Source organism: Pezoporus flaviventris, unplaced genomic scaffold (genome assembly GCF_033815535.1).
Source record: "Pezoporus flaviventris isolate CSIRO_AGI_PZ_B2104156 unplaced genomic scaffold, CSIRO_AGI_Pfla_v1 ptg000041l, whole genome shotgun sequence".
Lineage (NCBI taxonomy): Eukaryota > Metazoa > Chordata > Aves > Psittaciformes > Psittacidae > Pezoporus > Pezoporus flaviventris.
The window spans coordinates 12,240,837-12,259,593 of NW_026892589.1; the positions used below are offsets into that span (position 1 = coordinate 12,240,837).

Consider the following 18,757-nt stretch of genomic DNA (forward strand, 5'->3'; position numbering starts at 1 on the left):
TATTAAATAGAGCAGTGAAAGAGAAAGCTCCAAATCCATGCCCAAGGCCTTTGGTGGGAGTAGGGAGAGTGGAGCTGTACAGCTGGAGAGCAGAGGTACAACCAGCACCCCATCTCACCTCCTGCGTGAGCAAGGCTTTTGGAAACCAACAGCAGTCACTGCTCTGGAACTAGCTGTATGCTAAAAACATAAGGCCCCTAAAATTCCCTCACCTTCAAGACCAGTGGGGTTAGGAAATCATCTGGAATTATGACAACAGCTTGAATGTTCCAGATGTATTTGCATTTTCCTCAGTGTTTTCACTTAACAGAATACTTCAGCTGGCAGAGACCTACAATGATCTGGTCCAGCTACCTGACCACTTCAAGAGTTATTTTCCTTTAAGTGCTTACACACCTTTAGAACATTTGTCCCATTCCAATTTCTAAGGTTTTATGCAGGTAAATCAGAAGTATGGGTCTGTAGGTTACCACAGGCCTTATTCACTTGAGTTCAGCAGAAAGGGCAGCAGATGGAAATAACCTTCTAATGACTTAGGTTATTGTTTTCCTGCAAGACTGCTAGAGGAAAGCAGCTGTAAAGAAAACATAAACCACATTCCGTGAGGAACAGTAATTTTATTTAGATCTACTTCATGCGTAAGCATGATAAAACCCCAATTGAACTTTGGCAAGTATCACAACAAAAATAACCAAGCAGCCTATACAGAAACAGTGAAAATGCCAAGGATATGGGTTCTCCACAGCTTCACTGCAGAGCAGAGGGATTTAGAAGCCTCACTTTGGCTACATCATTTATTAACCATATAATTAAATAAAGGTAGTCTTCCACTATCACTTCTTGACTTCTCCGAGATCTTCAATGCTATCATCATCCACCTAAGGACAAAAAAGGCCAAAACACAGCATATTACGTCTATTTTCTTCTTAGATGTCTCACTTCATATTCACCACTGTACATGAAGTGTGGGAGAAGCATACAGCACCATCCGAGATTCCCTGCTGTAAATTCTACATGAGGGACATGCTTATAGGACACAGCTGAGCCTCTGGAGCTCTGAATAAGGACAGGCCTAGACAGTTATTTCAGAAAGAACTCCTCCACTCAGGAAACAGCACAAGGGAGGGTCAAAGCACACACTTGTGATTGCAGCAGCACAACCAAACGTCTCAACCATCAACATTTTAGTCCAACCCCGAATTAATCTCTCCTGCTGAAGCACAAGTGTGTGGGGGTTTGTTTGGTTGGTTTAATTCTGGACTATTTTAAGAGACTTTTAAAAATAGGGTGGCAATGTAAGAATACTCAGGCACTGACCATTAAGGAACAGTCACAAAGAAGCCACAGATATCTGACAGCTGGACTTACTCTGACATACCTTTCTCACTGTCCTATCTACAGTAACAGCACTACACGCAGAGGGATCTGCCATTCCTTGGACAAAGGAAACAACATTTGACTTCAAGTTTAATCACTCCTTAACATAACAATTCACAGGTGGGAAGGCAACAACTGCTCTTTGAATTATGCACACCAATCTGTGCTGCCAAAGAATAAACCCTTTTTCAAAATCGTTGGAAAGGCACAGGCTATTGTGGAAAACTGGAGTTCTGACAGAAGAAAGGGTTTGTTACCTCAGGCCACTTCTCCTGGATTACATCAATAATGTCATCTGTAAAATCGCCCTGAATGATGATCTCGTCTTCTCCTGTTACTGAGGCACCGCAGGAAAATTTCTGAGCAAAAAACCTTTGTGCTTCCTTAAGATCAATTTCTGTTGATGGGAAAATGGGCAGTTTCAGTACAGACATTGCCATAAAGGTATTTTTCTCAAGTTTAAAACCAAAACCTTGTTTTAACTGTTGAAAAACCGGTGGCAATTTCCAGCTAAAGCTTTGCTACAGCTTCCACTGAAAGCTAAAGTCTGTTGTTGACATACAAACAACTGACTCCACAAATCTAGTAAACTATTCAAGGTAAAAATCACTGAACGTCCTCTGCACATTCTGTTGAGGCACTTCAAGGCTGTGTGCGCTCTCTAGAAAGGCAAAGAACCATTTAAAAAGCACCTCCAGTTCTGAATAACCTCATAATTATTGAACAAGTTTTTCCCCAGAAGTGCTTCACTATGTTCTTTTCAGAAACCCTAATGATTTCTGAGACTGGCTTCCAAGCACAAAGATTCATTCCCAGTTCACACCAAGCCAGTGTGTGTTACTGATCCCTCAAGAAAACAGACTGTTACTCTCATGCAGGAAATATGCAATGTGTGTTGCTAATAAAACCAAGGTTAAAACCTACCTTTTTAACAGAATTTGTCATCAATGTGTGAAGTAAGATGCTGTTATAAAAACCAAGTGGCTGTCCTGTTAAACATCAAAATGTGCGAAAAACCCTGTAAACCTATTTGTTTGAAAACACCACGGAAATATGGACGTTAATAATTTATCCCTAAGAAAAGTCACTGTACTTTTAGAACTGTTAAAAGTACCCCGGGACTCAGGTGGAAGTGGATCACCTAACGCAATACAACCAGAAGAAATACCATGATGATGTTAAAGGCAAGCACATCTAAACCCAAGAAATACCACACTGCAAAAGTCAACTCACCAAACGTTGCAAGGCCACATACTCTTGTGACATATTTTTTCTTTGCTCTAGGAATTTTAGCTATCGTAACTTTCTGTGGTACAGTCTTCTTTTTCTGTTTTATCTGGCCCCTTCCACCTTTAAAACAGAATATAAGGTTACATGATGTCATACTTCATTAAAGAAAAAGAGCATGTAAGATGAGATGTCACCCCTATAAACAAAGACGCTGCTATCTCACATCTGTGTTGGTAAACAAAAATACATTTTGCACATTGTCTCACATTAAGGGTTTTTAATTGTTATCTAAGAAAGGTCCCATATAACAATAAATGCATGTCAAATGTGTGTTCAAGTACAGGTTGCACAGCAGAACCCCACTGCAATTACTGAAAGAGGGGGTTTCCCTGCACTTTGCTAATCTTTGCATTTGGTCTACATTTAACCCCTCTTTCAGGAATTGTTCTTTGGTTGTAATCCAAGGAATAAATTGTTACTTTAATGTTTTTCATGAGTTTAACATCCCTAGGGTTTGTGTCTAATGCAAAGGAACTTACTTATGTCCACCTACATGAGGATGTGCCTGCTAAGGCCACTGGGTTAGACAGCAGATACCTGTGCAGGACCCCAGCATGAGCCATCCATCTATATGCGAGCTACCATGAAACACTGTGCCTCTGAAACGGAAGCCAGCTACAGTAGTTGACTGCCAAAATTCCACATGATTTAGTAGCTTTCTTACTGTCTGTGTCTAGGCCAACCTGAGGGAACACTTCACATTATCAGGCGCTTATTAGTCTGAGTAAAGCATGCAAAAGATCTATTCCACTCATTAAGATTCTTAAGTCAGATTAAGATCTCTTAACTGTGTATACACTCATCAAGTTACTTCAGGGTAACCAGAGTTTCATGTCCTTGAGCCTTCTCAGCATGAAAACATAAAGAATTTATGACAAGCAAACTAACCCCTTGTGACCAGTTCTTTTTCTAACATACAGCACTTTCAACTCCACATCACTATAAATTGATATCAGATAATTTAAGACAGTAAATTTCTGTCTTAAAATGTCTTCAGTAAATTTCTGCAGTGTCTTACTTAAGTTTTTGCTTGTTTCTCCTCACCCTCTCTCTTACAGTCAATTTTATACCACCGTAGTTAGCACCAAAGCATACATTTTCATTAAACTTTTCATTCTAGGAGAAAAATCCCTAAATATTTTAAACACTACTAGTTTAGAACCAAAAGCCAGACAGAAGTCTAACCATACCACCTCACACACTAAATTAATGGGAAATAAAATGTCCTGAAGTCTCTGGGAAAAGCATCCAAGCTACAGAACGTAAATCACTGCTGTTACCCCACATAGCTTACTGACAAAATAAACATAACTGGTTACCAAGCCACCAAAATAAAACATCTGCAGTGAGACGTGGCTTAAAATCTGAACTTCACTGGGCTATTAACCATAATTTATGAAGCACTATAGACACAACTGGCACTCCACAGATAAATGCATATTAATAACCTCAGCATTTGGATTTAGAGTGGAAAGTATGTTAATTAATTAAACAGAAAGAACTCCAATGACAAAAGATAAATGTGCTTAGATTATTTCATATATATCTTCCAAATTTGGTTTTTGAAGATGTTTTTCATTAGTATTGCTGGGAAGAGACACAGCTGTTAACGAAGCCATAGGTGGTAGTATTAAAAGCATAAAACCAAATCCTGTTACTTGAACACAGAGGAGGGGAGGAAGTTAGAAAGGCAAAAGCAGTGTCATGAGGCACGAACAGAGGAAAGCAGTCTTTGTTCTACTCTGCCAGCAACCTATAAACTGTTGTTAAACGGGGCAGAAACAAGTATTCTGGGAAGCATGCCAGCTGATTTTAGGTTGAGAAGAATTGCTCCCTGAGCAAGTGCAACAGAACAATAAGACACATGATGCAAGTCATCTTTCACTTGCTATTAGTCCTATCCACTTCTTCCATCAGCATCTATCACTGCAATAACTCTGTTATCACTAGAAGAAAAATACTTGGTGTCTTCTGTGTAAAGTCAAAGCACAGCTAACAACCAAAACACAGGAAATCTGTGCCAGAGTCCACACCAGGGGGTGAGAAAGGGATGCCCCAAACTGCTTATGAATCAGTACCGCAATCAACTATTTAGACCTTGCCTCTCTTTTGTTTCTTCTTCTCTTCTTCTTCCCCCGCAGTTCCTTGGCCTTCTCCAACCCCAGCTTCCTGCTTAGGGGAATTTTCTGAAATACATCAGAAAGGAGCAGGAAAGAGAACAAAGGCAGGGGTCAGACCACCGCAGCCTTACAGAACAGGTACAGTGACATTTTGTGCAGCAGCCCCTTGACTGATGTTACATCTTTATTATGGTACTTAGGCAAATCAGACTTCAGAAAAGCCTTAGCTCAAAGGTACAGTTACAGCTTCAATGCAGTCTCTTCACATCATTTCAACAGAGATACAGAAATTATTTATAGTGTTAATACTGAAATTCCAAATGCAAATCTGCAAGCTCCCTGTTATTAATGACCTTTCCTCCAGCCATCCACAGACATAAAATTCTGACGGGAAACAAATGCATGGATGACTGGTTACAGGAGGAACCTTAAGAAAGCTCAAACATCACTATAGAAATCGCACACTGTTTACTCAGTGTTTTCTGACATTATCAAACAGATTTTCACAGCATCCAAAAGCATGGTAGGCTCTTAAGAAAATGATTAACTTTCATACTTGATACAGTGGGAAAAGGAAAAAGATGAGAACTGTCCCGAGATTTCTCAATACATCTGAGGGTACAGATCAGTCAGAAAACAGAAGATTCTTACCTACTGTGAGTTTTGCAAACTCATCTGGAAAATTCTTTTCTAACCATTGTCTGCATTTAGTCACATCAGGCATGTATTCGCAGTACTGGAGAAGAAAGGTCACATGAATGTTGCTACCAGAATAACTACAAAATACATCACAAATACAGCACAATACACTGGCTATTCAGCTCAGCCATTTCTCCTTAAGATGACTGAATACAAACACTTTACTAGCACACAAGAAACCTCACATCATGCTAAAGATGTGAAGGGGTGAAGCACAGAACTGCCACACTTAAGAAAAAGCAGAAAAGATCAGAAAGAATCCTCATTCTCAGAAATCATAAGACACAAAGAAGAAACTCAGACAACAAAAACATTAACTCACCTCTGTTGGCAATGAACAGACTGGAGAAAGAAGGGAGAAAAAAAATAGATTACAAAAATAACTTCTCCATTTAGTGTTAAATTCAAAAAGGCATTTTAAAGTTAGGGGTGACTTCTTATAACTTAAGATTATAACCACACATTGACTCAATGTACTTTATAGGAGGTGCCTACAGCTTTGGGAAAGGCTACAGAAAGAAACACCAGTTCTACCTGGCAAAACATACTCCCAATAAATTACCATGTGATTTTGTTGGCTTTCCTTTTACCAAGAGCTGTCAGTGTCCAGGAGAGGGGCTTCGACCCAGCACAAACCAAAACCAACCCTCCCAACTTTCACACAGCACAGGGATTCTTTCCTAACCCCCTGCAACTGCACTCAAGCCCAAAGGAACATAACATCCTTATCTAAAACTCATGCTTTCATCCACATAACTACAAATGTCATGAGTAAACGATAATTCTAAACACAGCGCAGCAATTACTTTCATGAACTCTTAACTTTATTTCTTACTGTCCTACTAATGCTTAAAGGTGTTTTCTGTGCTAAAAGCTTTACTGGCTTTCTGCAGGAAGAGATCTCTGTTCAACAGGTCACAATCTGAGCACAACTCACACTTCTTTTACTCACAGAAAGCTGTTTGTACCCTCCATCTCTCAGCCCCCATAACTGCTGAAAGACAATCAGAAAGCTCAAGCTGACCATGGTCTGGCTTCTCAATAAAAGCTGACCGAACGAGGATCTCTGATGCTCTCACTGTTTCTGCTAGGCTGCCCTCACAAACAGCACATTGTCAGAATCACGGACAACTGATCTTTGAGCACTTGCCTCCACAGTAGAGAACCCGAAGGGGGTAGTCGCCATCTGACCTGGCACCGCTCCTTATTTCTCCTCTGCAGTCAGGGACCACAGGCTCAGCTACATCCGTGGCCATGTCACACGCCTGGAGGTCACAAAACAAAGCAGGACCTAAGTTCTGGGTTAGAGTTATTCACATCTTCCCCAGCTTAAGAGGAACCCCAGAGATTGATGGATCCCAGAGAAAACAGGTACAATCCTAAGAGGAGGAAAAATCAGAGAATTAAAAACAGGAGTCAAGACATAATCAAAAAATATATGGGAAAAGGCTGCAAAAGATATCAAACAGCATGGAATTTTAGCACATGGGGGGGGGGGGGAACAAAGTGCCACAAAAGTGTGAAATTAAGAAAGATCTGCAAGAACACCCCATGGAATTACAGAATACACTGAGTTAAGATGTGAAGCATCATGTTAAATCAGTGGTATATGAACAGCAGGAACACTAAGGGAGGGGGGAAGGTACTGCCAGTACAGTGGCAAAGAACAGGAATCATTTAAATCTGTACCTGAAGAGTTACAATCTAGTCCTAGGACAGGTTTGGGCAAAGAAAAACCCCACCACCACAGAACAGGAAAATGAAATTCAACCAACTGGTATAGTGGTTTGCATGCACACTTTTACAGGCAAGGGGTTTAGAAGATGGGGGCCAACAGGAGAGGAGTTTGAAACGCATAACTGCCCCAGGATCACTGGGAGCAAGCAGGATATATGTGTGGAAGCCTCGGAGCCAAGCTGCCGCACAAGCTGTGCCTGGGCTTTGAAGAGAGCTAGGGGGAAATGCCAGAGGTAATGGGGGGACAGGGAGGCGATAGGGAAAGGCAGCAGACGGTGGTAATGAGGGGAAAGATGCTGGGAGGACCCATGGAGCTCCCAAATGAGGGACGAAGGGGATAAAAGTGAGGGGAGGGTGGGGGGAAAGGGGAAGGGTGCTGGTGTGTCAGACAAATGGGATCACAGACATGGTGAGGTGGGGGCAGAGCTGAGGGAACGGAGGACGCTGAGGTACCAGAGACGAAAGGGATCACAGGGAGAGCGGGCAGAGCCGCAGCAGCGGGGCACAGGGAGGGTGCCGGAGCGGAGGGAAGGATGCTGGCAGCCGGCTGGGAAAGGCCCCTCGGCACCGGGACGAAGGGGAGGGGGAGCCCCGGGGCAGCGGCGGCGTTGGCGTTACCCGGGAGGCCCCTCAGGCCGCGGCGGCGGCGGCGGCTCCTCCTCGTCCTCCTCCGGTGGGTCCCACACCCCGCGCCGCACGTGCGCCCTCCACAGCGCCGCCGCCGTCTCGCGAGAGAGACGAGCCGTGGCTTGAGCCCGCCGGCTCGCCGTAGTAGAGCGGGGCCGCCCCGTTACCAGGCGGTACGGGATCGCGCGAGCTACGGCGCGCGGGAGCGGACATTTACCGCCGCCGCCATGCCCCGGTACGCGCAGCTGGTGATGGGCCCGGCGGGCAGCGGGAAGGTGAGGCGGGGGACGGGCGGCGGCGGGGAGGTGATAGCGGCGCGGTCGGTCCGTGACAGCGGTTGTGTGCGCCTTGCAGAGTACGTACTGCTCCACCATGCTGCAGCACTGCGAGGCGCTGGGCCGCGCCGTGCAGGTGGTAAACCTGGACCCGGCGGCGGAGCTCTTCAGCTACCCGGTTACGGCAGGTAGGGAGCGCAGGAGGGAGGCGGCGGGAGGCCGGTACGGGGCACCGCTGCGAGCGAACGAGCTGAGGCCGCTGTGCGTGCGTGTTGTTGTAGACATCCGCGAGTTAATAGAGGTGGATGATGTGATGGAGGATGATTCCCTACGGTTCGGACCCAACGGCGGCCTCGTGTTCTGCATGGAATACTTCGCCAATAACTTCAACTGGCTGGAGGAAAGCCTTGGGCACGTAGAGGATGACTATGTGCTGTTTGACTGCCCAGGTAAGCAGACATCAGCGTTCTGGTGTCCTTCATATGCAGTACTATAGCGTAGATAACTGTTCCGCCTGGCTTCGCATTCCTGCGTGCCTGATGTTTTGCGTGTTCTCCAGGTCAGATCGAGCTCTACACACATCTGCCAGTGATGAAACAGCTGGTGGAGCAGCTCCAGCAATGGGAATTCCGTGTCTGTGGAGTTTTTCTGGTGGATTCTCAGTTTATGGTGGAATCTTTTAAGGTATCTATTCAAAATCCGTTGTAAAAGTTCATACTGAGAATGAACAAAGAATCAGAGCAATTCCAGAGTGGGGTTTGTTTAGTCCAGCAGGAAGAATGCTAAGCTGGGGGAGATGTGATTGCATTCTTCAGTTGCCTCAGATACAGGTCACACCAAAGAAAATTCCAGTTGGATGTAAAGCAGATCTGTGCTGTGGGAAGAGGGCATGGAGAGACTGTGTAGTGAATGTTCATGGAGCTACTCAAGCCTTGACCAGGCAAAACCCCTGAGCAACCTGATTTGACTTTGAAGTTCCCTCTGCTTTTAGTAGTTGTATGAACGAAATAGCCTCTAGAAGTCCCTTCCAAGCAAAATTCTCCTGTCATTCCATGAGGGCTTTCTCATATCTGGAAGGAGAGCAGGCTGCTTTCCCGTCTAGCAGTATGAATCCAGGGACGGGCTTTGGGTTTTCTTCATGCCCTTTTCAGTGGCAGATCCAGATATGATGGCAGATGGGATACTCAGCACCTCCCTTTCCCAGCAGAGAATAATTCCTCACGTGGCTTGTGTTCATGTTTCATGTATTCACTAGCTAGACTTGGTCTGTGGTTGAGTGTCTGTGTATTGGTGTTGTGTTTTTCTGTGCTTAACTACATCATTTCTATGCTCCTTCAGTTTATCTCTGGAATTCTGGCAGCTCTCAGTGCAATGATATCTTTAGAGATTCCACAGATTAACATTATGACCAAAATGGATTTGCTGAGCAAGAAAGCCAAGAAGGAAATAGAAAAGTAAGTTCCAAAAACCTACTTTTATCATGTAACATGAGGAAGCAATGTCCATTCAAAATTCAATCTCATGCTTCCCACAATTAAAACATACTCTTTTGGAATGGGACGTGCCCTGCCCATGGCAGGGGGGTTGGAACTTGATGATCTTAAGATCCTTTTTAACCCTAACTTATGATTCTGTGATGCATTTGTTTGATATCAAACATAGGCTTTAAATGCCTGGGTGGGATGCTTACAGTTTAGTCAGAATCAAAAAGCTAGCTCCATGTTTGTACTTACCTCTGGATTTTTCTGTAACTAGTTATCTTGAATAACTTATTCTGAATGACATTGCAGGCTGCTGTACTTCAAAACCTAAACCAGAACAGATCATATCAGGGTTTTGATACTGACCATACTGAATTACGTATGTGTTATTTTTACATTTGTGAGATATTCAAATATCTACAAAAATTGTTTTTACACATTTTAAGTTCTGATACAGTTAGCTCATTTGGATCACAAATGTTTTTGGCAGCTATTTAAAAGCACAATGACTTGTTTGCTCTGTAGCCAAGGATTCTTTCCATGTTAACAGTGACTTTGTTTCTCCCAGGTACTTGGATCCAGATATGTATTCTATGATTGAAGATTCTACAAATATATTGAAAAGCAAAATGTTTAAAAAGCTGACTAAATCCATATGTGGATTGGTGGGTATATTGCTTTTTAACTGGTACCCTTAAATTCAGTCCTGTACGTATAAACCATACTGTGTGGTTGCTGACTTCATTGCTGTTATTGATACTGTATGTTCTATAATCATTCTCCCCACCCCAAAAATACGTATTTACCTACCAGACTGTTAACAAAGACAGGATTGGAAAGACATTCAGGCACTTGAGGATTTTACTTTTTGCCTATTTTAACTCATTATTTTTTTCAGATTATATTATTAGGTTTTTCAGACAAGGAACACCTAAGTGTGATTTAAGGAGGTAGCTTAGAGTACTGTGATTGAGAACTCGCTGCATTTTCTGACTAACATCCTTTGAACCCCTTCTCTAGATTGATGACTATGGTATGGTTCGATTTCTCCCTTTTGATTGCTCTGATGAGGAAAGCATAAACATAGTCCTGCAGCACATAGACTTTACGATTCAGTATGGAGAAGATCTTGAATTTAAAGAACCAAAGGTAAAGTACTTCTTTGAGAAGATAGTCTTATGGGTCCTTAAAAAGAATCCATAATATAAGTTGTAATACACTTATGAGTAATGTCTTTTAAGCTTGAAAGGTCAGAAGGGACCATTAAGATCACTAAGATTTCTTAGGTGCAGCAGCCACGAGGGGAAAAGTCAGGTTTTACCTTTTCTGTTTTCTTTTTGGCAGGAATGTGAAGAAGATAAATCTGCTCTTGTGGATGAATATTTTCAAGATCATGTGGATGAGTAAAAAGTGAATGTTCAAATATGGGAGGAGAAAATACCTTGTTTGTGTTAAAAAGTGAAAAAGAAAATCCACTCCTACACAAACATACTCAATGTTTTATCTGTAAGATAACTACTATTTATAATGAAAAGTGAGCTCTATGCCCTTGTAACTATTTTAATAAACAATTTTTATTCTTGCGTGCGTGTTATAAAACACATGGGCTATACAAGGTCCTCACATATTGATGTATCTCATTTAAGCACAGGAATGCTTGAAAACAACTATCTGCAAAAGGGGTAACACTGAACATCAATAGGTTGTAATAAGTAGTACTGGAGATAAGCAAGTAGTTTCATTATGAGAGAAAGAATTGTACTTGATAACTGAACCTGAGTTAGGCAAAGAGCTGACTGGCAGCTTCAAAGGGGCATCTGGTAAACCCAGCCTCTTGAGGAAGACGAGTGTTTTACATTCACTTTGGAAAAGCCCAGATTTTAAGCTTTCTTAAGGCTGTTTTCTGTACAACTCATGCATGGCTTTAAGTGATTTATACATCAATAACATCTTCAGCGCAGCGCAACACTCGAAAGAAAACAAGAACTTGGTGATGGTCTTGTGCAGTCATGTTAACAGTTTCTAACAAAGAATTCAGCAACAAATACTCTAAACCGTGAAATGCTTAACATCAGTGAATGCTTAGATGTAGGCATATCACCTATATATAGTCCATGTATTAGAAATTAACCCCATCCTCACAAGATATGTGCAGCCAAGTATTTCACTAGAATAACTGATGTCATTTTGTAGGAACAGTCAGCAGATGTCTGAGAGCAAGGACACCCCTTAAAGGAAACCAAATCAAGGATTAAATACTTGAAGACAACTTCACTTACCTAAGCCTGGGCTGTGATAGCAACTTGGTACAGAGTTTAGTTCTGTAGTTTCTTGCTTGTAGTCCAGAAGGTGTAATTTTTCTTCTTACTCATCAGTAGGGTTGTTCTTCATGTCTGTTTAAGTAAATGATTAAATGGTCATGCTGCTCTGGTGCTTATTTTTGAAATAAGCATCTGCACAGTCAAAACAGGAAGGGAGGTTCAACAGATGAACAAATGCTGCATGTCTAGAGGAAAAGACCTTCCCTGCGTCCTTACGTGGAGGCCATGGATGATTGTATGAAGTCTTTTAAATGGGAACAACCCAAAACTGCAAAATAAGATGTCACCTAAGAGCTATTAAAATTGTCTTTCAAAGCCAGGTTTGCAAAAACTGCCAGCCTTGTGATACTTGGCATTTCTAAAACCTTACTCCCAGCACAATTAGTGAACACTGAGAGTTCAGTTTCAAGATAGCCATTGCAGTCACCAGGAAGAGCTGTGAAAAAACATCAGCTCTTCAGAGGCTCATCACATAACTCGTGGCAGGACCAGATTTGGCTGAATTAAACGATGCAAACGTTGGGAAACCTTTGGTGGCTTCCCTCACCTCCAGACTGGTGCTTCTTCAGGACAAGTGATGCCTGTGACATGTCAAAAGGACAAACCCCAGCCCTGCAGTTAGATTACCCTGATGCACTTCCAAATCTCTCAAGTTTTTCTTCCTGAATCATGCCAGGAGTCATCTACCAGGGGACAAATTCAGTGTACTGGGTCATATGGGACGTTATGGCTTGATAGTAACAGGAGCATGCACCTTGAAATACTGCATCCCACTGGACACAATGTGTTTGGCCGCACTCTGTGCTTCCTTACACCGAGTGCCCAGCAGCTGGCTGCGGCTGTTGCTTGTTAGGGCAGAGCACACAATGCGCAGGAGTGCTGCAAATGCACAGGAGAGAAAACCAGTTGCAAGCAAAGCGTCCTCTCCTGCACTCTTGTCAAGCACTGACCCTTGCGGGAGACAGGAGCTCACCTCTTCCAGCAAGAAAGGAAGATGCTACGGTGGCTGGAGAAGGAAAGTGTGGCATGGGGAAGGTTAAGGAGGGATTACTTGCAGTGCTGGTCACTGCAAAGTAAGAGGGAAGGGGGAAATTCCATGGGGAACGAAAAAACAACCAAGTCCCCCTCTGCGTGTGCTTCCGAGCACCTTCGCCGCGCTGGCAATGCTCTCACAGGAGCGGTGCCTCTCGGGGCGGTGCACGCCGCAGGCCTCTGCTTCGGCTTCCCCTCCTCGTACCGCCTCTGCTGCCTCATTTCCTGCAGCGGAGGCAGAGGCGGAAGCTTTGCTGCTAGCTCCTCTCTGCTTTTCCCCTTGCCCGGCCCCGCTGACCTGCCTTCTGCCCTTCGAGATGCCGGTGAGGGGGCTTCGCATCCGGCGCTTAACCTGCCCGTGCCGGCAGGGAGAGGGGAGGGCAGCGGCCACGGCGGTGGGGCCGGGCCGGGGGGGTGAGAGCGCTCCCCCCGGGGCTGGGACAGGGGTTCTGCCGGCCTTGGGCAGCTGCTGGTGGACCAAAGGGGCGATAAGAAACCCCAGTGAAAGAGGGAAATTGCTGCTTATGGGAGGCTGTTGCAAGGGCGACGCCCTCGTCTTCCTCCTCCTCTTCCTCCTATTGCCGGGGATCCCCCGGTTGCAGCCAGGAAGAGGGTGGTAAAAAGCAGTGCTGTGCTCTGGTGTTGTTCACACCTCTTTCTGCTAGGGGATGCTGCTTCCACACACACGCCCCTGGCTGCATCCCCTTCTCCCCCCACAAAACATAGGCTGTGAGGAGGTGAAGGCTTCTTGGTGGGAATGCTTGGAAAGTGCCTAAAGCTGGACTCATCAGTGCTTAAAAATCGGTTTTCCAGGGAGAATCTGTCACATGCAGAAAGGATTTTGTCTTTTTTTTTTTTTTTTTTTTTTTTTTACTTAGACCAGTTTTACAGTGCACAGAAGGGTCTATTTTTTGGCTGTGTGGGTTCATGTTAAGACTCGTTTTATTTATTATTAGCTAATATTATTAGCTAGACATGCAAATAAAATACAGTCATATTTAATGGCCAACTAACTTTCATGGCCCCATAACTGAGGCAGGAGAACAGGGCTGCTGCTGCCTTGGTGCTGTGCAGAATGGGGTCTGGCAGCCTCCCCGTACCTGTTTTATGCTGTCTCCCTTCACTGTGATCAGAAGTGGTGCCAGTGATGATGCTTCCATGGTCTCGACCAGAATAGCTCTGAGATCTGGGCCTAAAGAGAAAACAGACATTGTTTGTGCAAGGAAAAAATACTGGAAGCATCACTAACAAACTAGACTGACTCCTACTTGACACAGGGGACACATGATCAGACATGGAAATGTCTATTTTTCAGCAGCGTTAATAACTATCTGTTCCTGCCATCTCTAGGCTTACCACTCCACTTTAATGGACTCAGACACCAAGTTAGTTGGGAACATGGCACTGTTACCCATCAGAAGCCAGTTCAAAGGCCCAGCACCTCGGGAAAGTAAGTTTATAATAATCTCTGAAACCACTGCCTGTATATAGCTCATCATCATCTCTCAGTTTGTTCCAAGCCAGCACTAGCAAGAATGGTGAGAGGAGCCATGAGTTGATTGGAAATGGAGTGCTATTTCTAGTTCATATTTCTATAAACTGCACTTTATAGAGAAGTTTTCAAATACTTAAGTTGTTCAAATCATAGCGAACAGTTACGCACAGAGAAATACGCTCTAGCTAAATCAGTTGTTTCAGTAATTAAAGCCTATGGTTACTATTCTCATGCTTCCTCTTGTGCTCGTCAGTAAGTTTTGAGGAGGACATGGTGCTGTGAACCCTCTGCTGTCAGAGGAAGTGGAAGTTTAGCTACAGAGAACTTGGGCTTTGGGTCAGTGACTGAAGACACTCGGCTGCTCTAAAGGGCAAGAGCAGGTTAGGCAGCACTTTAGGGTAAAATTGAGATGAAGTTACAGGCATCCCAACAGGGTCCAAAGGCAGCCTGGTCAGGATTCCCCTTCAGCACATTAAGTAGCTATTCCCCAGTAACGTGGTGGTTCAATTTGGGAAAGGAAATATAAAGGAAATACTGAATTTAAGCAGTTGGTGGTTGGCATCCAGAAGTGTGTTCTGCTCCTCACCCTTAGTTTTGAAGAGGACAATGAAATTTATGTGATCTTTTTCCAAAACCATTTTTGTGTCCCGAGGAGACTTTTACACTGTTAAAACTCTGGTGAGTTATTCAACTGGTGGAAAAGTGGGGAGCTGCTGAAATGGTGCCATTTGTGAAGTAAGAAATCATAGCAGGGGGTGGGGGGGAGAAGAAAGGAGTTCAAGCTCCTGCTAAGACCAGGAACTTCAAGTGTTAACAGTCTGAGCTCCCTGGTGTTTCACACAGCAACAACTGCTTTCTGACTTCTGCTTTTTGTGAATACCAAGGTTTTGCTTTTGCAATAATCCTTATTTATGTGTTTCAGAGAGTAAAAGTTATGACCAAATGTACTTTAATGGTGCATTGTTTAACTCTGTATTTCTTTTTTGCTAGCTAAGGACACAGATATTATAGATGAAGCCATCTACTACTTCAAAGCTAATGTTTTCTTCAAAAATTATGAAATTAAGGTAATTCTTAAAGATACTTTGCATATGGATGTTCTTTGATGGGTTGGTGCTGTGAATATTTTTTCAATGAAATAGTTCTGCTAGATAACAATAAATTCCCTTCCTCCCACTTAATTAAAGCTGGGTAAATGCCATAAATTGCATTTCCCTCTCATGGGGAAATTGTAGGCCAGAATGGCTTAAACTCATTCCCATTGCTTGCTCTTGCTTTGCAGAACGAGGCTGACAGAACACTGATCTATGTAACCCTCTACATTTCTGAGTGCTTGAAAAAGCTGCAAAAGGTAAGAAAAGTGGAATTTCTGTGCAGGAGGAAAACTGAGTCTGTTCTGGGGATACTTGGGAAAGGATTTGCTGATATTGTCTTCCCAGTGGCACAAATCACCCTGTTGACCCCCCTCCCTATTGTCAGAGCCACTGATTAGCCAAGTCTGTAGATCTCCAAAGAAACACTGTGTTCTTCCTGATGAGTTTTTATGTGTTACAGATAAAACAGACAGCTCTATCACTACATCAGCTGTTGTTTGTAACTGTTAATCCATTGTTTGTCTGGTTCTTCCAGTGTAACTCCAAAGGCCAAGGAGAGAAAGAGATGTACACACTGGGAATCACTAACTTCCCAATCCCCGGGGAGCCTGGCTTTCCACTTAATGCCATTTACGCCAAACCCGCCAACAAGCAGGAGGAAGGTAAGGCTAATCCAGCATCCCAAAAAGCTTCCTTGGGCTCTTACTTTACCAGCTGCATTTTTTGTAACTGCAGTAAGAGATACTGCTGTTAAAACTGAATGTTCTAAATCCATAGTTCCGTTTTAGGAGGGGAGCAGAGCTGGATTTTCTGACCTCAGGGGGGCAGTGGTTTCCCTGGATCCATAGATCTGACAGAACAAATAGGGATCTGAGTCTCCCTTTTGCATCAGCATTAATCACTAGATAAAATCTGTAATGGAGCCCAAGCTAACTGCTGCACTGGCAGAATAGGAAGCCCACAGTGAGCAAAGGTATCTGAGAGCAGAAAAGAGTTTGTATGATCCTTAAAATAAAAATACCATAAAAATCCCAGTTATGGCTGTAAATTGAGCAAACCAACTCAGCCAGCTGATGAGTACCTACAGATGTGAAAACTCACTTCCTGCTGTAAGCAGTAATTGTTGTTTCTCTGTTCCATTCAGTTTGATTTGGTGCTGCCTCAGTTTCCACTGTTTTTTCCTGTGCTATGTTTCAGAGGTGATGAGGGCCTACCTGCAGCAGCTGAGGCAAGAAACTGGTCTTCGCCTTTGTGAGAAGGTATTTGATCCTCAGAGTGACAAGCCCAGTAAGGTAAGAGTTTAATGTGATCATCACAGATCTAATGAGAGGTTTGCTGTGGAGGGAAGTGAGATGATGGGGGAGGGATCAGGTGTGGATGACTTTGGCACAAGCTTCCTGGCTTTTACAAGGCTAGTGAAATAGCAGGCTGCAAGTTATCAATGAATGTAATCTGTAATGCAGCAAGACAGTGAATGCCAATTTAGGTTACTTTAAAAAGCAGGGCAGTAATAAGTGGTGTCTGGTTCGACTCTTCAAAGTATTGCACATCTGCTCTTGGCAAGGTTTTCAGATGGAAATCCACAGGCAGGAATGATGCTGTTCATCTTCCAGGCAGTTCTGATTTGAAAGCTTCTTTGAAGCAGACCCTTTTGTCTCATATCCAGATTAAAACCAAATAGCTAATCAATGAGTGAATGTCCTCCTGACTGTTCATATGTTTCATGTGCAAATGTGACTGCATTTAGTATTGAAATTATTTGGGCTAATTTAGTTTCAAAGGCATACCTTTCTGATGCATCCTTTCATAATTATATTGGAATAGACAGCAAAATTAAAATAATAGAAATAAGATAAAGTAGAATGTCCTGCTTTAATTCAGAGCCCTATATTATATAATATGTATTCTCTATATATTATGTATTATATGTTATATATGTTACAGATTTCTATATATAATATTCTATATTATTGAATCATAGAATGATTTGGGTTGGAAGGGACCTTAAAGGTAATCTAGTTCCAACTCCCTGCATTATAAATTTGAGTCTATTCCTGTCCTCTTGTTCACCTAAATTCTAGCAGAAACCAGTGTGGAAAACTGTATGTGCAAAATTGGAGCCTTAACATTTGTTGCTTGTCAGAGGTTGAATGCTTTTAAGTCACTATTTTATCACCTGGAAAGGCCTTCTGGGTATAGTCCGACTTTGTGCTTCCTTCTGCAGTGGTGGATCTGCTTTGTGAAGAGGCAGTTCATGAACAAGAGTCTGTCAGGTCCTGGGCAGTGAAGAGGCAAAGCAGCAACAACATTAAACATTGTCACAGCAAGGTGTTTAGGTATTTTGCCTTTGTTTTGGATATATTTTATACCAAGGAAGAATTAAGTGCTTATGAAGAAAAGCAAAACCCCACCACAAACCAGTCAATGAGGGATTAGAGGGAACAAAAAGGTAACTTGGGTAATGTAAGCAAATATTAAGCTGGTGCTTAATAAGTGATTTCTAACATGCTGTTTCAGATCCAAGCTGCTTCATTATCAGTGACTGCAGCTGGCATTTAAAATGGGGCTTGTATTTAAGAGAAGAAATGGGCTAGCCTGTGGGGCAGGGGGAGCTGTGGGATTGCTCTACTGGCTAGAGTCTCAGTACTGTATGTCCATGGAAAACACGCCTCTCACGCTGTGTTGTCGAGTGCAGTGGTTTTTACCTTGTTTTCAATAAACTTGGCTTGTAATTAATGTGGTAACTGCTTTAAGTCTTATGGATGGCCTTTGACTAAATCAGAGGTGGGTGAAAAGACCATCATTATTGTGTAATGCCAATCAGTTGGAGTGAATCATTCCCACTGAAAACAGGGGGTTAATACAGGGGCTATAGTTTGTGGCAACGTACCTGGTTATTTAGCAGGTCTGCCTCCGCAGGGCAGTGCTCCTTGGTACTAAAATGCCTTCAAAGGGTAACACATGCAGATAATATGTATGTAATTATGCTGTAGCATAGTCTGAGGCTCCCTTTGTGGGGACGATTCAAGCACAACCATCACACGATACTGGAAAGAGCCATGACATTCCGATCGGTCAGATGCTTCCTGAGGAACTGCAAATCCAAGCTTGGTTTATTCAGTTGTCTCTTTCCCTTGTGGCAATATGTGTTCCACTGTCACCATACAGCACCAACACGCTTCTGTCAGTTGCACTAGTCCTGGTTTACC

The 18,757-nt window shown here is 43.2% G+C and overlaps 3 protein-coding genes and 1 long non-coding RNA gene across 4 annotated transcripts; 2 read left to right on the forward strand and 2 right to left on the reverse strand.

The window, feature by feature from the left end:
• Window positions 1-597: 597 nt before the first annotated feature.
• On the reverse strand, window positions 598-6,751 carry DENR (density regulated re-initiation and release factor). Its single transcript, XM_061466262.1, has 7 exons — window positions 6,637-6,751; window positions 5,809-5,828; window positions 5,439-5,523; window positions 4,770-4,853; window positions 2,611-2,727; window positions 1,635-1,774; window positions 598-878 (listed from the first exon to the last, which is right to left on the reverse strand). Exons 1-7 carry the CDS (start codon window positions 6,740-6,742, stop codon window positions 834-836), a joined length of 597 nt encoding a protein of 198 aa, XP_061322246.1. The 5' UTR covers window positions 6,743-6,751; the 3' UTR covers window positions 598-833.
• A 1,091-nt stretch (window positions 6,752-7,842) lies between these two features.
• GPN3 (GPN-loop GTPase 3) lies at window positions 7,843-11,185 on the forward strand. The gene is made up of 8 exons (XM_061466260.1): window positions 7,843-8,125; window positions 8,205-8,313; window positions 8,407-8,574; window positions 8,685-8,809; window positions 9,464-9,579; window positions 10,175-10,271; window positions 10,627-10,755; window positions 10,951-11,185. The coding sequence occupies exons 1-8, from the start codon at window positions 8,078-8,080 to the stop codon at window positions 11,011-11,013; spliced, it is 855 nt and encodes a 284-aa protein (XP_061322244.1). The 5' UTR covers window positions 7,843-8,077; the 3' UTR covers window positions 11,014-11,185.
• On the reverse strand, window positions 10,985-12,693 carry LOC133275938 (uncharacterized). Its single transcript, XR_009745737.1, has 2 exons — window positions 11,662-12,693; window positions 10,985-11,628 (listed from the first exon to the last, which is right to left on the reverse strand). It is a non-coding gene; the product is annotated as an uncharacterized LOC133275938 (long non-coding RNA).
• A 397-nt stretch (window positions 12,694-13,090) lies between these two features.
• Window positions 13,091-17,947, forward strand: ARPC3 (actin related protein 2/3 complex subunit 3). Its single transcript, XM_061465679.1, has 7 exons — window positions 13,091-13,282; window positions 14,310-14,409; window positions 15,445-15,521; window positions 15,737-15,805; window positions 16,084-16,210; window positions 16,746-16,840; window positions 17,773-17,947. The coding sequence occupies exons 1-7, from the start codon at window positions 13,091-13,093 to the stop codon at window positions 17,833-17,835; spliced, it is 723 nt and encodes a 240-aa protein (XP_061321663.1). The 3' UTR covers window positions 17,836-17,947.
• The last annotated feature ends 810 nt before the right edge of the window (window positions 17,948-18,757 follow it).